Genomic DNA, 20760 nt, shown 5'->3' on the forward strand with positions numbered 1-20760 from the left:
TTTGATATAAAAATTTGCCATTATTTTTCGAACAACCTAATAGTTACAATGTCTGTCTGTAGTTGAGCATAAAGTTCGACATAGGGCCATCTGTGTTACATCCATCATATCATGTCTTTCACTATCTTTAGCTTCCCGCTGGTATAGCGGTAAGTCTGCGGATTCACAACGCTAAAATCAGAGGTTTCATTCCTCTCGGTGAACTCAGCAGATATGGCTTTGTTATGAAAAACACAAACACAACACCCTTATTTATATTGGATTGTTTTTAGTTTTTCATTTAATGTGCTTTTATGCAGTTTTGAAAAAAAAACTCTTGCTCTAGAACAGGAGTCACCAAACTACGGCCCTAGAAGTTATTTTGTCCGGTCCGCCAGCAGCTAGCCACTTGGAATAAAAAGTGAAATTTCATCAGATGTCAGACTGTCATAACAAAATAAATCGCACTGATGGTCGCTTTAAACTGGCAAACACAAGACGTTATGATAAAAAGAAACAAGGCTGTCACGCGCATTTTTAATCAGTAGGAAAATTCTTCTTCCGTCCTTGCTGCCCGTTTATTCATATCAGGGCACGTATCTATGAAAGTATTAGGATTTCGAAAACAAGTACAGACTTAACCCTCGTCCTATCGACTCATATTGTAAATTCAACGGCCTAGGGTTACCGCTTCAACAAACTCATTTCTCTTAGTAGTCGCGTTATACGCTTTTCGTAACTCGTTCTTAGATAAGTGTCGTGGCAAACGTACGTTTCAATATATTTTGTGTGTACGTTCTTGGACCAGTACAATACTTTTCTCACAGCGTTCTGTGTTTTTCATTTTCAGATCTTGTTTTTTTTTCACCCATCATTATGGCTGCTTTTAAAAGAAAAAAGTGGACTCTGAGTGTCGTGCTTTCAATGAAGAATGGGAGAAAAGTACTTCTTTGTGGAAACAAAAAACAAGAAAGCTACTTGTGTGATATGCACCGAAAGTGTTGTCGTTTTGAAACAGTACTGCCTTCGGCGTCACTATGAAACAAAAATCTATCAACATATTTGAAATTTTCAGGAAAGTTCCGTTCTGAGAAATTTGAATCCATGAAACGTGTTTTTGAATCTCAAAAGAATCTCTTCACGAGAAAGTTTGCTGAAAATGAATATGTCACTCGTACAGATTACAAAATAGTGCATATTATGGCAGAGCGGGGAAAACCTTTTACTGACGGCAACTTCATCAAAAAGTGTATGATAGAAGCAGCAAATGAGCTGTGTCCTGAAAAAGCCAATTTCTTTGAAAGTATCAGCCTCTCAGCAACTTCAGTTGTAAGGAGAGCAGAAAAACTTGGAGAGAACATCGTGTTACAGATACGCCAAAAAGCTAGAAACTTCCTATGGTATTCTCTGGCACAGATGAGCCTACTGATCTCTCGAATACGTCACAACTTCTCGCGTTCATTCGTGGAGTTAATTTGGACTTTCAGATCACGGAAGAGTTGGCATCAGTTTGCAGCATGCACGGAAGAACAACTGGAGAAGACATTTTCATGGAAGTGCATAAAACATTGCAAGACTATAACCTTCAGTGGAATCAGCTTAGAGGTGTAACAGTTGATGGAGGGAAAAACATGGCTGGAGTAAAGAAGGGTCTGGTAAGGCTGATCAGGAAACAGTTGGAAGATCTTTAACTCCCAAGCGCTCTGTTCATACACTGCATCATACATCAGCAAGCACTCTGTGGAAAAGACCTAGATATTTCTTGCGTACTGAAACCTCATATCTGCAGTGAACTTCATTCGGGGTCATGCACTTAATCATCGCCAGCTCAAGGCGTTTCTTGAAGAAATTGATTCGGATTTCTTTGACTTGCCTTATCACACGGCGGTGAGGTGGCTCAGCTGCGGTAAAGACTTTTCTCGTTTTTATTAGATGAGAAGAGAAATAGATATATTTCTTATCGAGACATATAGAGCCGATCCACTTCTGTTGGATCCAACCTGGTTGTCAAAGTTGTCATTTTTGGTTAACATCAAATCCCACATGAATGAATTGAACTTGAAACTTCAGGGGAAGAGTAAACTTGTCTGGGATCTCTATAGAATCATTAAAGAATTTCGGAGAAAGCTGTCATTGTTTGAAGCACATTTGGAAGGTGGAAACCTCTCTCATTTTCAGTGTTTTAATGAGTTTCATGCTGGAATCACAGAATATATCAACCTGGAGTTTCAGAAAAAGATTACTGGTGATTTAAATAAGCATTTTTAGAGAGATTTTCGGATCTCAACAGAATCGAAAGTGACATTCTCCTTTTTCAGAATCCTTTTGAATGTGTCATTGATGACGTGCCAATGGAACTTCAGATGGAGGTCATCGATTTGCAAGGAAATGACTTGTTGAAAGCAAAACACAGAGACGGGCAACTTATTGAATTTTACAGCTGCATACCTGAAAATGATTTTTCCAAAGCTGAAGCAGTTCGCATCTGGTAAGACATCAGTGTTCTGAACAACTTTATGTCTATGAACAAGCATTTTCAAAAATGAAGTATGTGAAGTTGATACATCGATTAAGGTTGACTGATGAACATTTTAAAACAATTCTAATGATTGGATGCAGCAATTCAAAACCGAACATTGAAGATATTTTCAAAGCCAAATGCCAATTTCATAAATCTCACTAACTTTTTTGCGGCTTAGTGAAATTCAAATACATACTCACTATGTGCGATGTGACAATTGTTTTTGCTAATGTCACCTTCTTTGATAACCTTTTGGTAAATAAAAATGTTGGTTGTATTTCTGTTTGTTTTTTATTATATTATATGTGTGTATTGCATGCTACTCCTATGTGGCTAATGTGGCATTCTAAACTTATTGTTAAGTCTTTACAGAGAGCTTTCGTTCTGGCTTATGAGTATTGAGCATAATGATCATGCGGCCCGCGCTTCTCATTCCCCGAGTAATCTGGCCCTTTGTGAAAAAGTTTGGTGACTCCTGGCGTAGAGGTTATAATAGTTTGTTTAATCATTTCAAGTATCTATATAGGCTTGTTGTAAACACCTAATAATTAGTATTGTAACTTTCGATCTATCTAGTTGAAGCTCAATGTGTTTTGTAAATTGTTATTCCAAATTCATGTTTTATTATGCACAATGTCTTTGAAAATGATTTTAAAAAGAATTTTATATATATATAATTATGTGGTAAATTCATTAACTGACATCAGAGGGTTAGTAACCATAACAACGTATAAACAATAACGAGCATTCAAAAATAGTTAGGCTTAGCTGGGTATATTTAATGCGTGTTGAACTTGGGTTTGGTCGCTGTTTTATCTTAATGTCGTGAGTAAGTGTGTAATGGCTTAAAATATGTAGTGTTGTTAGAGTGAAGTGGCTTAGATTTTTTTGATTATTGCAAAATAAAAAATATGAGAGATCTAATTTTTGCCATCTTAACTACGTTTTTGTCAGGCCCGGATTCAACAGAGTAAGTTCACACTTTATTGATTGAATTTTAAGTTTAACATAGAGTAAAGTAGGTTTCATTGTTTGAATGTGAAGTGATTTTTTTAAAATTAAAATAATTTTAAAAGAAGCCTCATATCTAAAAATTTAATTAAAAGTAATTCACTTTTTAAAATTTTGTCTTATATCGAAAATTAAACCGCATTTAACTACTAAGTTATATATCCCGCAGGTGTTAGGCTTAATAATAATGAAACCATATAGTTTATCTCGAAAAGTAACTTATAGCTTCACTGTCACAGTATAACTTATACTGAAACAGTGAAAACGGCATGGTTTTTTTCTCTTACTTTATCATTGCCATAATGAAAGTATGTAGAATTATTTTATGTATTTATTTCAGTATTTGTGAAGCTATTGTATTATTAGTATTTTCATAAAAATATATTTACTAGCATTTTAAAAAATTAGCCTACAACTATTCATTTCAATATTTGTGAAGCTATTGTATTATTGGTACTTCCATAGAAATGTATTTTGTAGCACTTTTAAAAATTAGCCGATGTTAATGTAATGTATTTTGTAAAGTATTATTTGTGTGATTTGGAAACAGTTATCAGGGTAATTAACTTTCATTTGTTTTACTACCATGTGTGGTTATGTCATTGTTTAAAGGTTAGTATGTTTATCTGTCAGCTGTCAGTGAAGATAACTATGAAGATATGTCATTAAGAATGTACTATTTGTTGGTAGATACTGATTTTATTGTGTATTTTAAGTAAAATGGCAGTTTTAGTATTCTTGGAGATATGTGTTGTCAAAATTGGCCCATTAGTTATTTAAAGAATGTCTGAAACTTATTGAACATGATATTGTCTTTATTGTCTGTTATTTCTCTTTAAAAATAGTGCAATTTTCTGTGGCACATGCTCAGTGATATTTAAGAGATCCATGAGAAAAAAAAAATTGAAAAAAAAATACATTATATAAAATTAATTATAAAAACAAACTATTACTTCATTAAAATGCATGTATACATTTAGTAAAAAATAACATTTATAATAAAAAGTTACAATTTGGTTAATAAATTACTGCCCTTTCAGTGGTTCAGTGATAAGTGAGTATTTACGATGCTAAAAATAGAATTTTGATATTGGTGGTCAGTAAAGTACAAACAAGCAAGTAATTAACTGCATTTATATAAAAAAAAAAACGTTTAAAAGTTATGGACTGTTTTGTGCTCTATAACAAGGACTCTTTCCTTGTAAACAATGTAAAATACTGCTACACCAGTAATACATTAAGATCCTTCTTAAAAGAACTGCATGAGTCATTTTGAACTTTGAATTCAGTAATTACAAATTTGTGCAATTATAGTGAAAATCTTGTAGATTTTTAATGTTTAATAATGGTACAAGAATATGAAACCTTTTGGATCATCTTTCAAAGATAAGTAGTATAATTCATTTTCCTTTTCACCAGTAGTGCAATTTGTATAATACTAATGCTACATTATTAATAGGCTTATCCAATCAAAACATTAATGTCAAAATTGGTGGGTATGCAAGTTAAGAATATATTTAAAAAAAGAAGTAAAACCACTGTAAATCAATCATCATTGCATGCAGGTATATATATTCCATAATATATGTGTATATATATATATATATACACAAAAATATTTTCTGTCCTGTCAGCCTATCTAAAATAAATCTTTGTAAGAACCTGTACTAGAAGCTCATGCCACATTTTCAACAAATTATCTTACATGTTTCCACCTAGAGGGCTAGGTAATTTTATTTTGAAAAAGTTCATTTCTAGGCTTTCAAAGTTTGTAACAATAATCTCTAGGACTAAGGTCACCATTTGTAGCCTTATATTTCAGAAACCACATGGGCTTTCAGCAGGTAGGTTATTTCTGGCTTTGCATTTATTGGAACTATTCTCACATATTTAAAGATAGCAACTGTACATGCTTAGATCTAGTTTCAGAATAAATATCATTCTATTTAGTATTAGATTTCATTTTTAACTTTTAATTTCAAAACAAACAAATTTATTTTTTGTGGCTTGAATTTCAAAGCTGAGTTCTCTGCATCATATTTGAAACATTGGCAGGTGGTAGCTTAGTTGGTTAAGTACTAATGTTGTTGGCTTACTTTGTTAAGTCCATTATCAAAAATGAACTCTTGTGACACACAGTATATGTTACATATATACATTAAGCCAAGAAAAAACAAAACATGTTTATCATCCAGAGTTTTCAAACACAGAAGGAGGAGGTCCTTTGTTTTTAAATGATCTCTTTGAATGAAAGTTTTTATTCTTTTTAATGATTGTTACTTGTTTTAAAAGAGTCCATGTTGAGCAGAAGTCTTTGTTCCAAAATGTACTTATCATCTGCTGACTCTATAGCTATTTCTTGATTTTCAGTGTTTCATCTCTCTGCACATCAATGCACTGAGAACACCAGCTTCAGTCTTTTATATTCTATTTGAATGCCTTAGACAAATTCTAATTTGCAAATTACTCCCCCACCTTCAGTGCACCCTCTATTTAGGTACTGTATATAAGCACCTCATTTCAATAATGTAATCACTTTTTCTCAACAAAGCAATCATCATAGGTTTTCATCAACATGAGTGTCCTGATTATTTACTATTTATGTTGTGAATTTCAATGTGATTGGTATTTCTACAATTTGCAAATTTCTCCCCCAACTTCAGAGCACCCTCTATTTAGGTACTGTATATAAGCACCTAATTTCAATAATGTAATCACTTTTTCTCAACAAAGCAATCATTATAGGTTTTCATCAACATGAGTGTCCTGATTATTTACTATTTATGTTGCGAATTTCAATGTGATTGGTATTTCTACAATTCGTTTATAGTTGTACATTACTTCACAAGAACAGACAAACTTAACAATGGGTATGAGTTACCAAGTTAATATTTCTAATACAGAGGTCAATCAGACTCTTTATCTTCCACCTCTGATATCTGGTGTTTGTCAATAGCAAGGGAAGATGTCACTCTCAGCTGTTTTATAAGTTGGGTATTTTAGAAGGGTCTTGCTTTGTTTATGGTGGCTTTGTATAAGGCATCCTTATCCATTTTCTTTAGCTGTTCTAAATAATGGAAGGTTTTTAAATATCCAGTTCTATCAGGCTATTAAAATTCTTTCATATTATTCAGCCCAATTGATCTTTTCAGTTACTGAATTGGGATTTTACAGTTGTTTTACATGCATTGTCTCATCCTCCTTTTGAGCCCTTACTTTTGTGTTCTTTGTTCCATCTTTTTCTTAAATTGTTTTTGTTTTATTGTTGTTGGCCTGTGAACATCATCAGTTGGAGCTGTTTGCAGTTTATGTGATGGACTCTGTCATTCCACATTTGTCCTGTTTTACCCTCATTGGTCTTTTCTTCCCAAGACTGGCAGGTAGGTAAGGGGAAAGATCCTTTTCACCATTCCATTTGCCAATCATTTCTCATCTTTATGATTTGCCCAATCATGATTGTTTGTTTTGTCCTTTCAGGGCCCTCAAGTGTTATGTGATTTGTACCAACTTGTTCTGAGGTACTAGGAACTGATTGTTCATTCATTGGGATTCTTGACTTTCCCATGACTTTTCTCCCATTACCTTCACAAGGTGGCTTCACAAATAGATTCACATGGCCTATAATGAATTATTGTTATAAAAGAGGAATCTCTTACATGTTACATTTTATCAGGTTTATCATATCTCACCTCATTGAATTACTCTTTGGAAGACATTTTGTAGGCTGATTTGTGAACTAATAGTAGCACGTTTATATCTCATTACTCACATGATTTGGCAGTTTCCTCTTCTGAGGGTTTTGACCACCCCTATAACTATTTTGATCACATCTGTCAGACTTTAACCAGAGGTGAGTATTTTCTTAAATCATATTTCTGTTTTCCTTTCAGGGTATCTTTATTTTTCACTTCCCACTCTGGTGAGTGTTGCATAGGCAGGTGTGCCTTCTCTTCTGAATTCCACACTAGAAACCACTTTTACTATAATTACTACAGGTTGCAACAGACACTGTTGAAATGGGATGTTCCATAAGACCATCTAGGAACCTACCAGATGGTATTATTTTATTGTAAATTATGTGAATTTCCACCCACAGTACATAAATTAAGTTCTGGGTGAAAAGCATACCTGTTCTGGATGTTATTCTTCTATTGACACACCCATGATCTATGCTGGAGCTTTCTGTATGGATAATGTTGTCACCAGCCCCTCCACCTTATCAATGATGGATTATAGCTGTATGTGAGAGAAGAGGTACATTTTGAAGTTAACATTTTCTTAAATTGAAAACATATGTGCAACAATACTTACCTCCATACTCCAAGGGCAGTTAAGTGTGGCATAAAAGACTGAAGCAAGCAAGAAAAAAATCAAACCATGTTTAGATGGGATAAGAAAGAAATTTTTGCAATTAAATAACAGTTGAAATTGTGAGATGTGGTTGATATTATTAGAAATATGTATTTCATTTTAGGAAATGTTAAATTTTACTGCAGAAATATTCTCTTCATCACTGTTCAATTACAATTACAATGTAAAAAAATCATTTTTATATATAATAATAAAAATGCTATTTGGATAAATAAACTGCTTGATATTAACGTTTTTCACTAGTGCAGTGGTAAGTCCATGGATTTGTAACACTAAAATCAGGGGTTCAGTTCTCCTCAGAGGACTCAGCAGATAGCCTGATGTAGCTTTGGTGTAAGAAAACATACACACATACTTTTGATGTTAAACTTTGCATTTCTTATTTCTGTGAATGATATGTTTATGTTAATGTGGTTGCTTTCAATTCTAGGTCAGCATGAAGATTGCAAGGGCAGAAAATTTAACAACAGCTAAATCAAATAGTTGTGTAAGTTATATTTTGTATTGTATTATTTACTTTTTAAGTCACAAGTTATATAAAAAAACACATTTAGTAGTCATAGTACATTTGTAAGTGCAGTGTATCTTTTGGTGTTTACTGTTTTTATTTGCTTTTTTTTGTTTCATTCTGGGACATTATAATATTTATTCTTTTTCCATGTCCAGTACCTTCCCATTATTTACCTGCTTAACTCCTAGGTTTCTTGATTCATTATTTATGATCAAAGTTGATTAGAGTTCTGGATCATTCAGTTCTGCTGCAATCACTTAGATCTTCCTAATTTTAATATGTAGTCTTTCATCACATTTGAGTGGGTTATTTCTGAAGGACTGAGAAAGCCAATTTTTCAGGATGCTGTCTTAGGTTTATTCACCAAGTGATTTGATACCAATTATATGTCTCACCTTTTAGACTTGTTTCAGTTTTATACATATTTTGTTTGGTGGTTTGCAGTTTACCTGACTTCCACCTTTTGGTGTATTTTACTAACATCATTACTTGGATGTCTAGCTTTAGTTAGCTTCTTCCAAACAGGGGTGGTTATAACATTTTCATTTGGTTCTTTCACATTTAGCTTGGGTAGTTGAAATTTCTAGTTTTATAACTTTTACCTGTTACATTCCTCATATTCTAGTCTATTTGGACAGTGTACTTTTGAACAACTTCTCAATTTTAACCATCAATTCTTCTCCTTGAATGCACTTGAAGGAGTTCTGTGTTATCCAACCCATTATGGTTCACTATCTTACTGGTAGTGGGGTTCCAAAGCATTGGAATATTTGGTTTGTACAGGAGCACTTTTCACTTAGGATCTAGTAAAATCACAGTCTTTTCAGGGGATGCTGCATGACCCATGTTCTGTTGTTAGGGTTCCTTTGAATTTTACTCTTAACTTTTATCCTTCTCTCTTTGACTATATACATAGGTGGTTGAATATATCCTCCATGATATTGGGTTTACTGCTCCCTCCCTCATCTGGATTGTTTCTCTTTCCTAATGTCAATCTACAAAGGCAAGGGCATGGTTCAATCAATAAGAGGCTTCAGGACAACAGACTACAAATGAAAAGTCTTATTATGTTAATATCCTGACCCTGCAAGTCTAGTGCCCTTAAGTTCATTTTTTCTTTTGTCTAGATTTAACTAAACATGTTTCATTCTGGCTATTTAATGGTGGTGGCTTATATTACTCACCAAGAGGACACTCTTGCTTATTCCCTTTGTGGTAAGCAGTAGATCTCTCTTTGAACCTACACGTTGACATACATCTCCTGAAGTTTCATGTTTCAGGTGTTTTTGCTCTCATTGCTGATCATCTTTCCAGTCCAAACACTTTTTCTTTGAAGAAAGAACCTCTTAGTTTTCAAATGTTTGGTGGCTCTGCTTCCTCTGGGGCACTCCTCCATGAGAAGCTTTTTATTTTTTTGTTTGAGTTACTCTTTTGTTTTTGGCTTCTGATTCAACATCCATTTACCATGGCTATTGACATTTTCAGACAGGACAAGATCCAGTTTATAACTTTAGTTTTTCTCATTCCATCTGTCTTCTTCCCAAGATGTTTGTTCATCCATTTCACTCTGAGTCGGGTTATTCTGATTTATCCTTCCTGGCTGACACAGATCTAGTTTTCTTGGCTGTTCTGGCTTGATATGTCATTTTTGTTCTGAAATGATTTTACTAACATACACTTTGGGGATTCATGTGACATATTATTTTTTACTTTTTTGTTTTATGCCATCTTCCACCTTTATTCTTGGTTGGATCTGGATGCATTGTATGTCTAATATGTGCTGTAGGTTGCTCTTTTACTTTCAAGGCATTTATTTGTTGAATACATTTCTCACAGTTTCATTCCCTTACAGTATTCCTTTGTCTGTAATTTTTTCCACTTTTCTCCTTTACTCTTTGGGTTTAAATTGTGGTTTGATTGGCCTTTTATTCCTTGTCTTTTTTTTCCCTTCATCAATTACTGGTATTTCCACTTCAATCAGACACATTCACTTTTCCCTGCATGTCAACCCTGTCATCCATTAGGGGTACTTTGTTTCTCAAGCACTGGTTCTATACCTCATTTGTCCATCCCTCATTCTCTAATTTAGGTAGTTACCTCTCCCTTGTTGGGGTACCATCATCCACCTCTTGCCACCCTTCACTCTATGGTGAAACAGTAACTGAGTAAGATTTCTTTCTTTTGTTATACATCTTATCTGTCAGTGGTCTGTTCCATATTTTGACCAGGGTCTTGCTCTGAAGTGAGTGGTATTTTCCAGCTATACTTTAATCCTAAGAATTATACTAAAACTTCCATTTTAAGGCAATTTTAACTTCACTTTTATAATTTCCATAACCACAAAATGCTCACTGTTTATGAGAATTGCATAAACTAGATATGGGGTGTTTTACAAGATTGCTAATCAGTTATTCATTAAGATATATTTGCTTTATAAATATGCCCTTCCCAGATCATACTAACCAATGGACTTCATGGATAAAACAGAAGGGATTATCTGCCCATCCCTGCTATTCCTTAGATTAAATAAATCAGGTTTGGCCTGCTTTTCAAAATAGGGTTTTTTGGTCATCCATTGCACTGTCTCTGGTGTGGATGTTCCTCCTGATTCTACACTACATTTTTTTTCCTCCTTTCTTCGAATGGAGTATTGGAGTCTTTACCACTTTGCAGTTCCAAGCTGCTGGAGTGTTGGACCATGGAGGTATCCTTCTGAATGTGATAGTGATATACAATAAATAAAGATACAACCATTTAGTTGAGAATAGGTCAGTGGTGTTCTGCTGGTGTAGATGATGAAATGTTCTCCAATCTGGTGCTCCATTTTTGTACAGGTTTATCAAAATGGATGTATTAGTTTTGGAGTAAGCAGTCACAATTGCAGTTCACCCCTTTGATTGAGATCCCTCATCCTACTCCACACAAACCTCAGTGGCTGGGTTTTGGATTCAGAGCAGAACCAATCAACATAATTCCTCACACATGTATTATAAGTGTCTCTCTTTTCTCACTTGTTTATACTCTTTACTCCCTCCACCTGTGTTGTTGGTCATGGTGGTGGAACTTGCAGATTTATATGGTTATTCCTCTTGCCCTATCTCTCGGTGATTTTCTTGTTCTAAGATTGTTACTGTGCTTGGAACAGTTCCTGTTTGATTAGTTTTGAGTATGATTTTGTTTGTTTGTTTTTGGAATTTCATGCAAAGCTACACAAGGGAGCTATATGCATTAGCCTTCCATAATTTAGCAGTATAAGACTAGAGGAAAGGCAGATAGTCATTACTGCCCACTGCCAACTCTTGGGCTACACTTTTACCAATAAATAGTGGGGTTTACCATCACATTATAACACCCTCACAACAGAAAGGGCAAGCATGTTTGATGTGATGGGAATCAAACCTACAACCCTCAAATTATGCATCAAGTGCCCTAACCACCTCACCATGCTGGACCTTGAATGTGATAGTTTATATTACAGAGACATTTTAACTCTACCAGTCATCCAGATGTCAAGTTCTTGTATAGGTCGAATACGTTTTCACATTCATAGACTGGGGAACTATGAAATTCTCTCCAGTATGTTGATCTTGAGATGAAGACAGTATGATTCTCTTTCCTACCTGGTAGCTGGGTTTTAGATTGTAGTTGATTTGCTGATGGTATATATTCCTCAACCTTTCTCTCATGTGGATGTCAATTTCCAGTTGTTGGGTTTTGTATGCAGTTGACTTGCTCTATATTGTCCACTGCATCTTAGCCACTGTTCACCTAGCAGTACATCCTTTAACTGACATTGACATTGATGTACACTATGGGATTGAGATTCCAATACTGTATGTTTTGGATCTCTATTCAACCATTTTTCTTTCCCGTTTGAATGTGCTCCTCCCAATTTCTACCCATGTCTGTGGCATCTCTTTCCCACTGGATGAAGAGTGTATCTAGTACAGAAGTGGTGTGGTGTTCTTCAGATGTTTTCAAAGGATGCTTCTTTCCCATGCACCAGTTCCTTCACTCTCCACTTATTCAATGTGAGATTTTAGCTATTTATGTGAGAGGAGGTGCCACATTAAAAGTTATAATTCTAAATATTCTGACCTATATGCTTAATTTTTATATTATTCTGTCTACCAATCTTAATTGGTTTTCAGCTTCTTGTGATGGCATTAGTATTACTATCATTTTGTTTGGTTTTGCCTGTTGGGAGGCATGTTTCAAATTACCTGTACACCTCATACCTCCCCAATGGCATAGTGGTATATTTGCAGACTTAAAATGCTAGAATTCTGGTTTTGATACTCATGGTATGAAATGCAAAGTTAGCCTATTGTATAGCTTTATGATTAACTTCAAACAAACAAATACATCTTACAGGTGCCTTGCATACTGGGACTTTAATGTTATTCCACATACCTTTACTCTACCTACCTTTGAACCTATGACTTCTTATTCCCTATACAATATATTCCTTTAAAATTATTTCCTCTTTCTTACCTATGGTCAGTGCATGTGCCATTGTTTCTTTTCACACTCTGTTCCATTTCTCCTACACTGTATACCCTTTTCTATTTAAATCACACTTTTCTTCTTAAAACATCTGTGGCACTTAAGTATAAGAGTGTATTCACACTCATATCTTTTCTTTTAATTTCTGATCTTTATTTCTAATCAGATTCAGGTTGCCTCCTTTATCTTCTATATGTTATTATATAGCTTGCAGTTTTCCTTTTATGGTTTCTGAGCCTGTGTCTTCATTCCATGGATCCATTCTTGCACTTGTGGTCTTTCTCCTGTTATTCTCATTGGATGACTCTGACATCTCATCCATTTGGTACACACTTCACTGAATGTAGATGTATATTGTTGTTTTCAGATGCCTCCCATCAAATCTGTCACCTTAATCATTTTTTTGCTGCTCACGTCTGTTGTATATTGGGGAGATTGTTTTTGCTGTCATATTGACAACCCTTCATATTTTAGTAATATATTATCTCAAGTCAATTATCTGTTTCTTTTTTGTTGGGCTATGAACTGCCTTTGTTAACTGTTCTTCACATATCATGCAATATCTGATTGGATAAGTTTTCTTCTTTCATACCCTATTTTTAAAGAGTCATCTAGTACCTTACAGGATCATTGGCAAGTATTGCTTGCCGGGGTATACTTAAAATCTGCACAGTTTACAGATGTTCTGGTCCAATATAATGCTTACCTATGGAATGAGGTGTGTCCACAAGACTGTTTGAAGAATACTTGTATTGCTCATTTTTTGAAAAAAAATTCAGTCTATACCCACTCATGGACTATCATAAGTAAAGAAGACAGAGGATTTGAGCCAATCCTCCATGCCTAGTTTAACACCTAGTGCTGGCCTGCTTTTAAAAATAGGGTTTTTATAGTCACCCATTGCACTGGCTAACAGGGATACACTCCTCTAAATTCTTACCACATCTTTGTTCCTTATTGTTATTTAAATAGAGCATGGAATCTTTGCCAGTTACTAATGTACAGTCAGTTTGGTGGTGGACCATGGAAGCTGCTTCCAGAGTGTGACCAGTTACATTCAATAAAGATTTGGGCTGTGATGTTTTTTCCATCTATTACTGTTTAAACCATATATTGGCTTTCCACCATATTGTTGCTACTCAGAAGTAGCATTCCTAGATGGAATGTTGCTGGAGTGGTGCAGAACCAGATAGCATACATTCTTACTCAGTTGTGGAACAAATGTTACTTTTCCATTCTGACTCACTAGGATTGAAGTGAGGATGGTAGAGATCCTTTTTTTATTGAGGTTTGGAAAGCAAAATCCTGGTGCTACTAGTTAAAGACTGGCATGTTATTGCACTTCTGAAAACCTCATGCAGGTGTTGGACTGTGCCTGTATCGTCCAATTATTCTTGCAACACTATTCTTCCCTTCCTTGAGTGTGCCACTATACTTTTTTGAGATATAGTGCATCACACTCTTTAGGTTTCCTTCAGGCAATTTCCAAAGGTGACTTATCCAGGTGAAAGTTTTTAATAGTCTCTCCACTGATTCAGATATGAGAGAAGAGGTTACTTATAATATCAGAAGTTAACATTTTCCAAAGCTGAAAATGTATTTCTGATAAGTACCATTCTGAACATTTCCCATTTTTCCACCCCACTTCTAGTTCATCTTACTTTCATGCTTAATCTCAAAATGATGACTCAACAATCAATATAGAGGGAGTCAGCTGAGCAAGGAGGCTGTTTCATAGTTCTATTGGTGGAGGGTTGTCAGATGATTATATGTATGCAACAATGAGGGTGGAGTTAGGCTAGTGATGAACAAAAACTTTAATATATAGGTGACAGCAATGAATTAGGAAAGCTATATATTAGAGGAGGTAAGTATCTATGAAAAATATGATTTCATTGTTGGAAAATGTTAACTTTGTTATTTCTAAGGGCCTAGTTTTTATAGTGAAACAGGTTATAGTATAGTCACACTTGAACCCTTTATTTTTGTTTAACCTGATCATATGGTTTATGTGCTGTTAATGAAATTTATCTTTATAATTTTTAATAGTTAACGTATATCAAGTGATAATTCTTTACAAATTGAGAATAATGTTTGTATAATAAACTGCCATGAATTATCTAATTTCTTATCCAATGAAGCCTTCAAAAGATGTTATGAAATTCAGGAAAATAATTAGGTCATAATTAAACTATTTATTTACATATTCACCATCAGTGATTAAATAACATTGAAAACAAACTTGTATGTAAGAGTGTATACCATTGTAAAAGTATGCAGTCACACAAAAAAGAAAGTATCAGAATAACAATTCCTGAACCCATACTTATATCATTATATCAGAATAACAATTCCTGAACCCATACTTATATCATTATATCAGAATAACAATTCCTGAACCCATACTTATATCATTAAATGAAATTTTTTTGCAAAGATACTTTCTTATAACTTGTATTTTCCAAAATAATGATTTTCATAACACAGTGGTTTGAGTTTCAAAAATACACTTGAAGGTGAAATATTATACTTTTATGGAAGTTGTGAAATGTATTTCAATTTTTTTTTAAGTAGATATGAATATATTTCAAAAGTTTTTGTGTTGTAAATTCTCAGAACATTTCAGTTAGTACTGTTGGAGATACTGCTGCAATAGTTCCAGCTGAGAAAAGTGACATTTCCATGGATGTTATGCCTTTTAGTAACAGGAAAGATACTGTAATGTATGCCCAGTTAGGATGTCCATACATGTCAGACAGCAGAGGGTCTGATGTTGACCACTATACAAAACTTGGCCATCATACAGCTATGCTTTGGAAAAAAAATAATCTGATAGATGTTACTGTTCAAATAGGAACACACACTTTTCAAGCTCATAAAGCTGTTTTATCATGCTTCTCTCCTGTCTTCAAGCAACATATCTGTGAAAAAGAAATTAACAAAATAAGCAAGGTATTCATAATTTATTCTCATATATGTTAACAGTGCATGTGGCTTATTGAGTGTGTTATTTATCAGTTGAAGAAAATTAATTTTCTTATTTCTGTTTCCAAGCTTGAAAAGAGGTGTATGTCATGTGTGGATACAAACTGTTTTGGTTTTAGATATTTAAACTCAAAAGCCACAATGTTTGAGGATAAAAGTAATGAGCAATTCTGTTTTACATGCTTTACTAAAGTTAATTAGTATCATAATAATTACAAAATACATTTTGGGTTGTGTGAATATTTATTAATCAGTTTAAGTTATGCATTGTAAGTTTTGAATATTTAAATGTCATTAAGTGCTACATCATCATTGTTATTAATTACAGTGTTTGTTTCCATTTCAGTAGATGAAAAGCCTAAAATACAGTAAATTTTTCAAATAAAACTATAAGAATCTGGATTTATGTAAAACATATCACATGTGCAATGATTTACAATTGAAAGTCATTTTAAGTATGAAAATGAAACAAATGGTACAATACTGTAAATGCAGGTGTACATCTATTTAGTATTTCCTAAAATAGATAATGTTAGAAGACAGGATAGAATATTATAACTGTTAATTAATAATCTAAATATAGGTAGTTTCTCCTGATACAAGATTTCCGCTGCTCTATTAATCAGTATATGTATTGCTATACACATGTATCAACATCACACATCAACTCGTACACTAGTAGCATGAAATAGACTTTGGTAGCCTCATGGCTATTTTCTGAAGTTATATCTTGATAATTGCAACCCTATAATGTGCTGCCATCAAATTTAACACTTTTTTCAGGCATCATAAAATAAATAATCAGTGATAGAACTCACCCAATTTAAGGTTTTTTACAAAACTTCTGGTAAGCTAATATTAATATTTGTTTTGTTTTTACATTATATATCAATATACATTTAGATGAACACAACTTCCTTACTGTAAATGGAGAAACTATGATTTTCAGGTGACTTGGGATGATATATCTAAGACCTTGCAATATGCTTTGTAATAACTTCTAACACTCTGCTGCATCAGGTAATTGATTCTTGTGAAACTTTGAAGTACATTTGACCAAATAAAATCACCTGATAGTTTGGCAAGCAAAAGTTGCAACACCATTTCAGTCAAGCTTTGAACTTGGTAGGTATCATGTTCAGTTTTGCAAAGTGTTGATTTTTTAGACATGACATCTACTAGCACCTGCTGTTTTAAACTCTGAAATAAACAAACAATTATCAGACAACATAGTGCAAACATTTGTTGGCTTAGAAAGACACTTCCTTTCAGTTATTGTTTTTTTTCAACCAAACAACTGTTTTAGCTGCTTATCAATTAGTTCAAAACAGTCGTTAGAGCAATTTCTGAATTTGTCACTTCTTCATCTGGTTCATCAGGAACTGCCAGATAAATACTGTCAGTTCTTTTATCTGCACTCTAATGCTTGATGAAGTCAAACACCTAAATGTACAGACTCATCTCAACTTTGCACTGTCTGTCCATAAACATATTCATTCCAGTGAAATGGTTAAAAAAAGTGGTCAAGATATTTCTTGGGTGTATCCCACCAGTGGAGAAATCTTCATAGTCATGTTCACAGGGACTTGTGGGATGGTATAACATTTCATCCAAGTACTCTTGGCCAACACTAGTCTCAAAGTGTTGGTGGTACAGTGTTATAGGTATACTTGTAGACTCCAACCTTTGGTTGAATATTTGACCTCTATTCTATGTAAAAGGGCAACAAGTTTATGTCAGCAGCTTGTCTGTTGGGTTTTTGTGAAATATGTGATCCATGGTTTCCCTGGAAGGATGTCTCCCAGCTTGGAGAGGCTCATGACTGTTCCACAGTTCACTGTTTTTACTATTTGGTGCCTACTACATCACCTGCTATTGAAACCCATAGACACCCATCTCTATGACAACTCTTGGAAAATTATTAGTCAATCTTTTTTTTTTTTTCATTTTAATTAGTATGGTCCCAACAAGAATCTATTCTGCAATCAGTTCTTAAAGCATAATTTAAGACATGTTGGAATATAACAGTTACATCTTAGAAATTTTTGTATTTACTGTATGAAGATCACAGTATTTAACCTGTAAGTACTTTTATGGGGTCCATGTGGATCTCAGTCAAATGATATTAACACCCAATCTATTAGGTTTACATAGAGATTTTTCTTTATTGGAATAGATGAAGAATGAAGTGTTTCTTTGAAAGTTTCTTAATGAATATTTTCCCTATCTGCAATAGCTAGAGCTTATGTAGGTAAGTTATTCCTCCTGTTCTGTTCAAAATTCAAGTACATCTATTTTAGATGAATTGGACAGAATATAATTTTAAACAAATAAAAAAGGGATTGAATTAATAAAATATATTTCTTTTAATAGCTTTTACTATTTTGTGTTGAATATTAAAATTTAATTTGAACTTATAAGAAACTCAAAGATTACTTAATTGTTTCATATCTTTGTGAGAATCATTGTCAAACCCAAAACATAATAGGAGGGCTAAGTGCATGTCAAGACTAAGTGAGTATTTAAGGGTTGAAGTTTATCAGGTGCAGGAAGTATGCCCATTCATTGCCAATTAGAACCTGAATTTCAATTTTTATGTAAGAATATAGAATTTTTCCTATTATAACTTATATTTTTGTCAACCACAACATTAAGATAATTATTCATTTTCAGCTTTGCATTGATGGAATCACACCAGCAGCTTTTGAATTTCTTCTAAAGTTCATGTATACTGGACAAATGAAGCCAGGAATTCAAATAATCGGAGATGTATATCATGCTTCTCGCAAACTTGGGATTAAGGAAATATCTGAAAAATGCATTAAGGTGAGGAAATACTTTACCTACTCTTTACATAAATGATAAATTATAATAAGTTATTTCTGTATTTAAATTAAGGTGATATTCAAATTGTTTGTTCAAATAATGTTCAAAACATCTTGTATTGAAAAAAAATGTGTACTTCCTTTATTCAGGTATTTTACTTGTGGAATTTCTTAAAGATGTAAGATACTTGAGAATGTAAGTATATATAATTCCCCAGGAAGTACATGTATAAGTTGGACAAAAATAACATTTGGAAATCGTAATTTCAGAGTTGATACCTCATCTCTTCACATAGAAGTAGTTACCTTTCTCACATGCATGCCAAAGAGATTTGAATGTCACTAGCCTTGAGGCAACTACTATTTGACTTGATGCAATTTAACATGAATTGAGTTACTGAATAATGATATACCACAAACTTGGGTTACTTTGAACACTTTTTTGATGTGAAAATTTGCCACTTGAAAGATACTACAGTTCACTTGATTTAGGTATTATTAAAATATGGAGCCTAGGTATACTGTTCTTTTCTGTAAGTTATTATAATGTTCATATCCAACTTCTTGAAAATTAAAGAAAAAAGTTATACTATTCAAAGTAACCCAAAAAGTGAGGCTACTTTGAACACTTCTCTAAATTATTGATTCATCGTATCTTGTATTTGGGGCTATTTTGACCAGGCTTACGTGTTTTCTGATGTAATATGAAATACTCAAACTAATAACATGATTGGTTAGTCAGACATAAAAATTTATTATATTATCACAGAACATCTTTTCCATATCTAAAACCCTGTAAATTCACCTTTTCTTGATAGGTTTCACATTTTTTTGAGGTATAATGTTGATGGTATTTCTCCAAACATTCAGTATTTTATCTTTAAATCTTGACTAGCTGCATCTGTGTGCTGTATTCTTGATAAGGACACTGACAATGGCACCTACTTTCCAGGGAATTTGTAACCTTTATAATTAACCATAAACTCTCTCAGTGATATTCTTTTTCCGTACTTTTCTCTGCAGATCCTATTGCTAAGTCTTGCTAACCAGCTTTGTCTGTAGAACTGCATCCTGCACCTAGTTTCCCAGTTTCAATTTTTGATTATTTTTTAGGTTCGTTCTCTGATCCACTATGTGCTTTACTTGCTGTATCACTTTCTCCTTCATCATTCTGGGTTTCACTATTGGACTTCTTTCTTGATGATCCTGGAAATGGATCTTTCAGCTGGATCAGATCATGATGGCCAATACTATTTTCTTAGGGAATATTAATTTTCTTTCATTGTCATAGAGGGTAACTCTCGACACCATCAACTTCCCTTATTGTCTTCAACATGCTTCAAAAAACATCTGATACACTGTTCCTTACACTTTCCAAATCTTCCTGAGTGATGGTTGAATCTGCATTCAGCAGCCTGTTCAAGACCTGTGATAGATGTAGAGGGAAGATGCCCAACTTCTTTAATCCAGCTTACTAGTTTGTACTTGTTTTAGTGTCATTAGGATATACGAGAACATAAGTCTTTTTCAACAGTGATATAAATACATTCTTTTCCTGGGTTTTGGCATTCTTCTAATCATCTATGATTTTTCTCTAATACTATTTCAAGAGTCTGTAAAGTGCAATATCAATGATTGCATCATATGTGTTCCTTTGGGTGACAAACAAAAAGAGATATTGTTCTGCTCAGGAAGTCTCAAAACATCTTCTGTGAAATGGCTATTCAGATTGCCTCCAGTAACTACTTTTCCCAGGAGATAGAAATGAACTTTGGAAAAAGTCTGTGAAACAACAAGCATTAAACCAGCCACACCAGCTCCTGTTATGTTGGATTCATTTAGGTCCTTCATCAGACCATGTTTTCCCAAGGATTTTTGTTTTATAAACCATATAACTTGGTATCATTTCACCTGCTGCATATCTAGAAAATGTCACTGAAAGGGATGAATTAGAACTTTTAATTTTCTCTGCCTACTTTACTACTCATTTGAAAATTCATTTCTTGACCCCAGCATCATCACACAGATTTGTTTCTTCATAGTTCAAGATG

At 33.8% G+C, this 20760-nt stretch overlaps 1 protein-coding gene across 8 annotated transcripts in view; it reads left to right on the plus strand.

Moving 5' to 3' along the window:
- Window positions 1-3237: 3237 nt before the first annotated feature.
- LOC143245129 (kelch-like protein 41b) overlaps window positions 3238-20760 on the plus strand; it is a 60043-nt gene continuing 42520 nt past the window's right edge. The window contains exons 1-4 of one of the 8 annotated variants that reach the window (XM_076491059.1): window positions 3238-3470; window positions 8313-8369; window positions 15516-15851; window positions 18558-18710. In XM_076491059.1, coding sequence (XP_076347174.1) covers window positions 8319-8369; window positions 15516-15851; window positions 18558-18710 — 540 coding nt within the window. In that variant the 5' untranslated portion in view covers window positions 3238-3470; window positions 8313-8318. Of the gene's footprint in view, window positions 3471-3660; window positions 3820-8312; window positions 8370-15515; window positions 15852-18557; window positions 18711-20760 lie in introns of those variants that run through there. The other 7 variants (XM_076491061.1, XM_076491063.1, XM_076491060.1 and 4 more) reach the window with 7 other exon arrangements.

The sequence above is a fragment of the Tachypleus tridentatus genome, chromosome 2, assembly GCF_004210375.1.
Source record: "Tachypleus tridentatus isolate NWPU-2018 chromosome 2, ASM421037v1, whole genome shotgun sequence".
In the NCBI taxonomy this organism is placed as follows: Eukaryota; Metazoa; Arthropoda; class Merostomata; order Xiphosura; family Limulidae; genus Tachypleus; species Tachypleus tridentatus.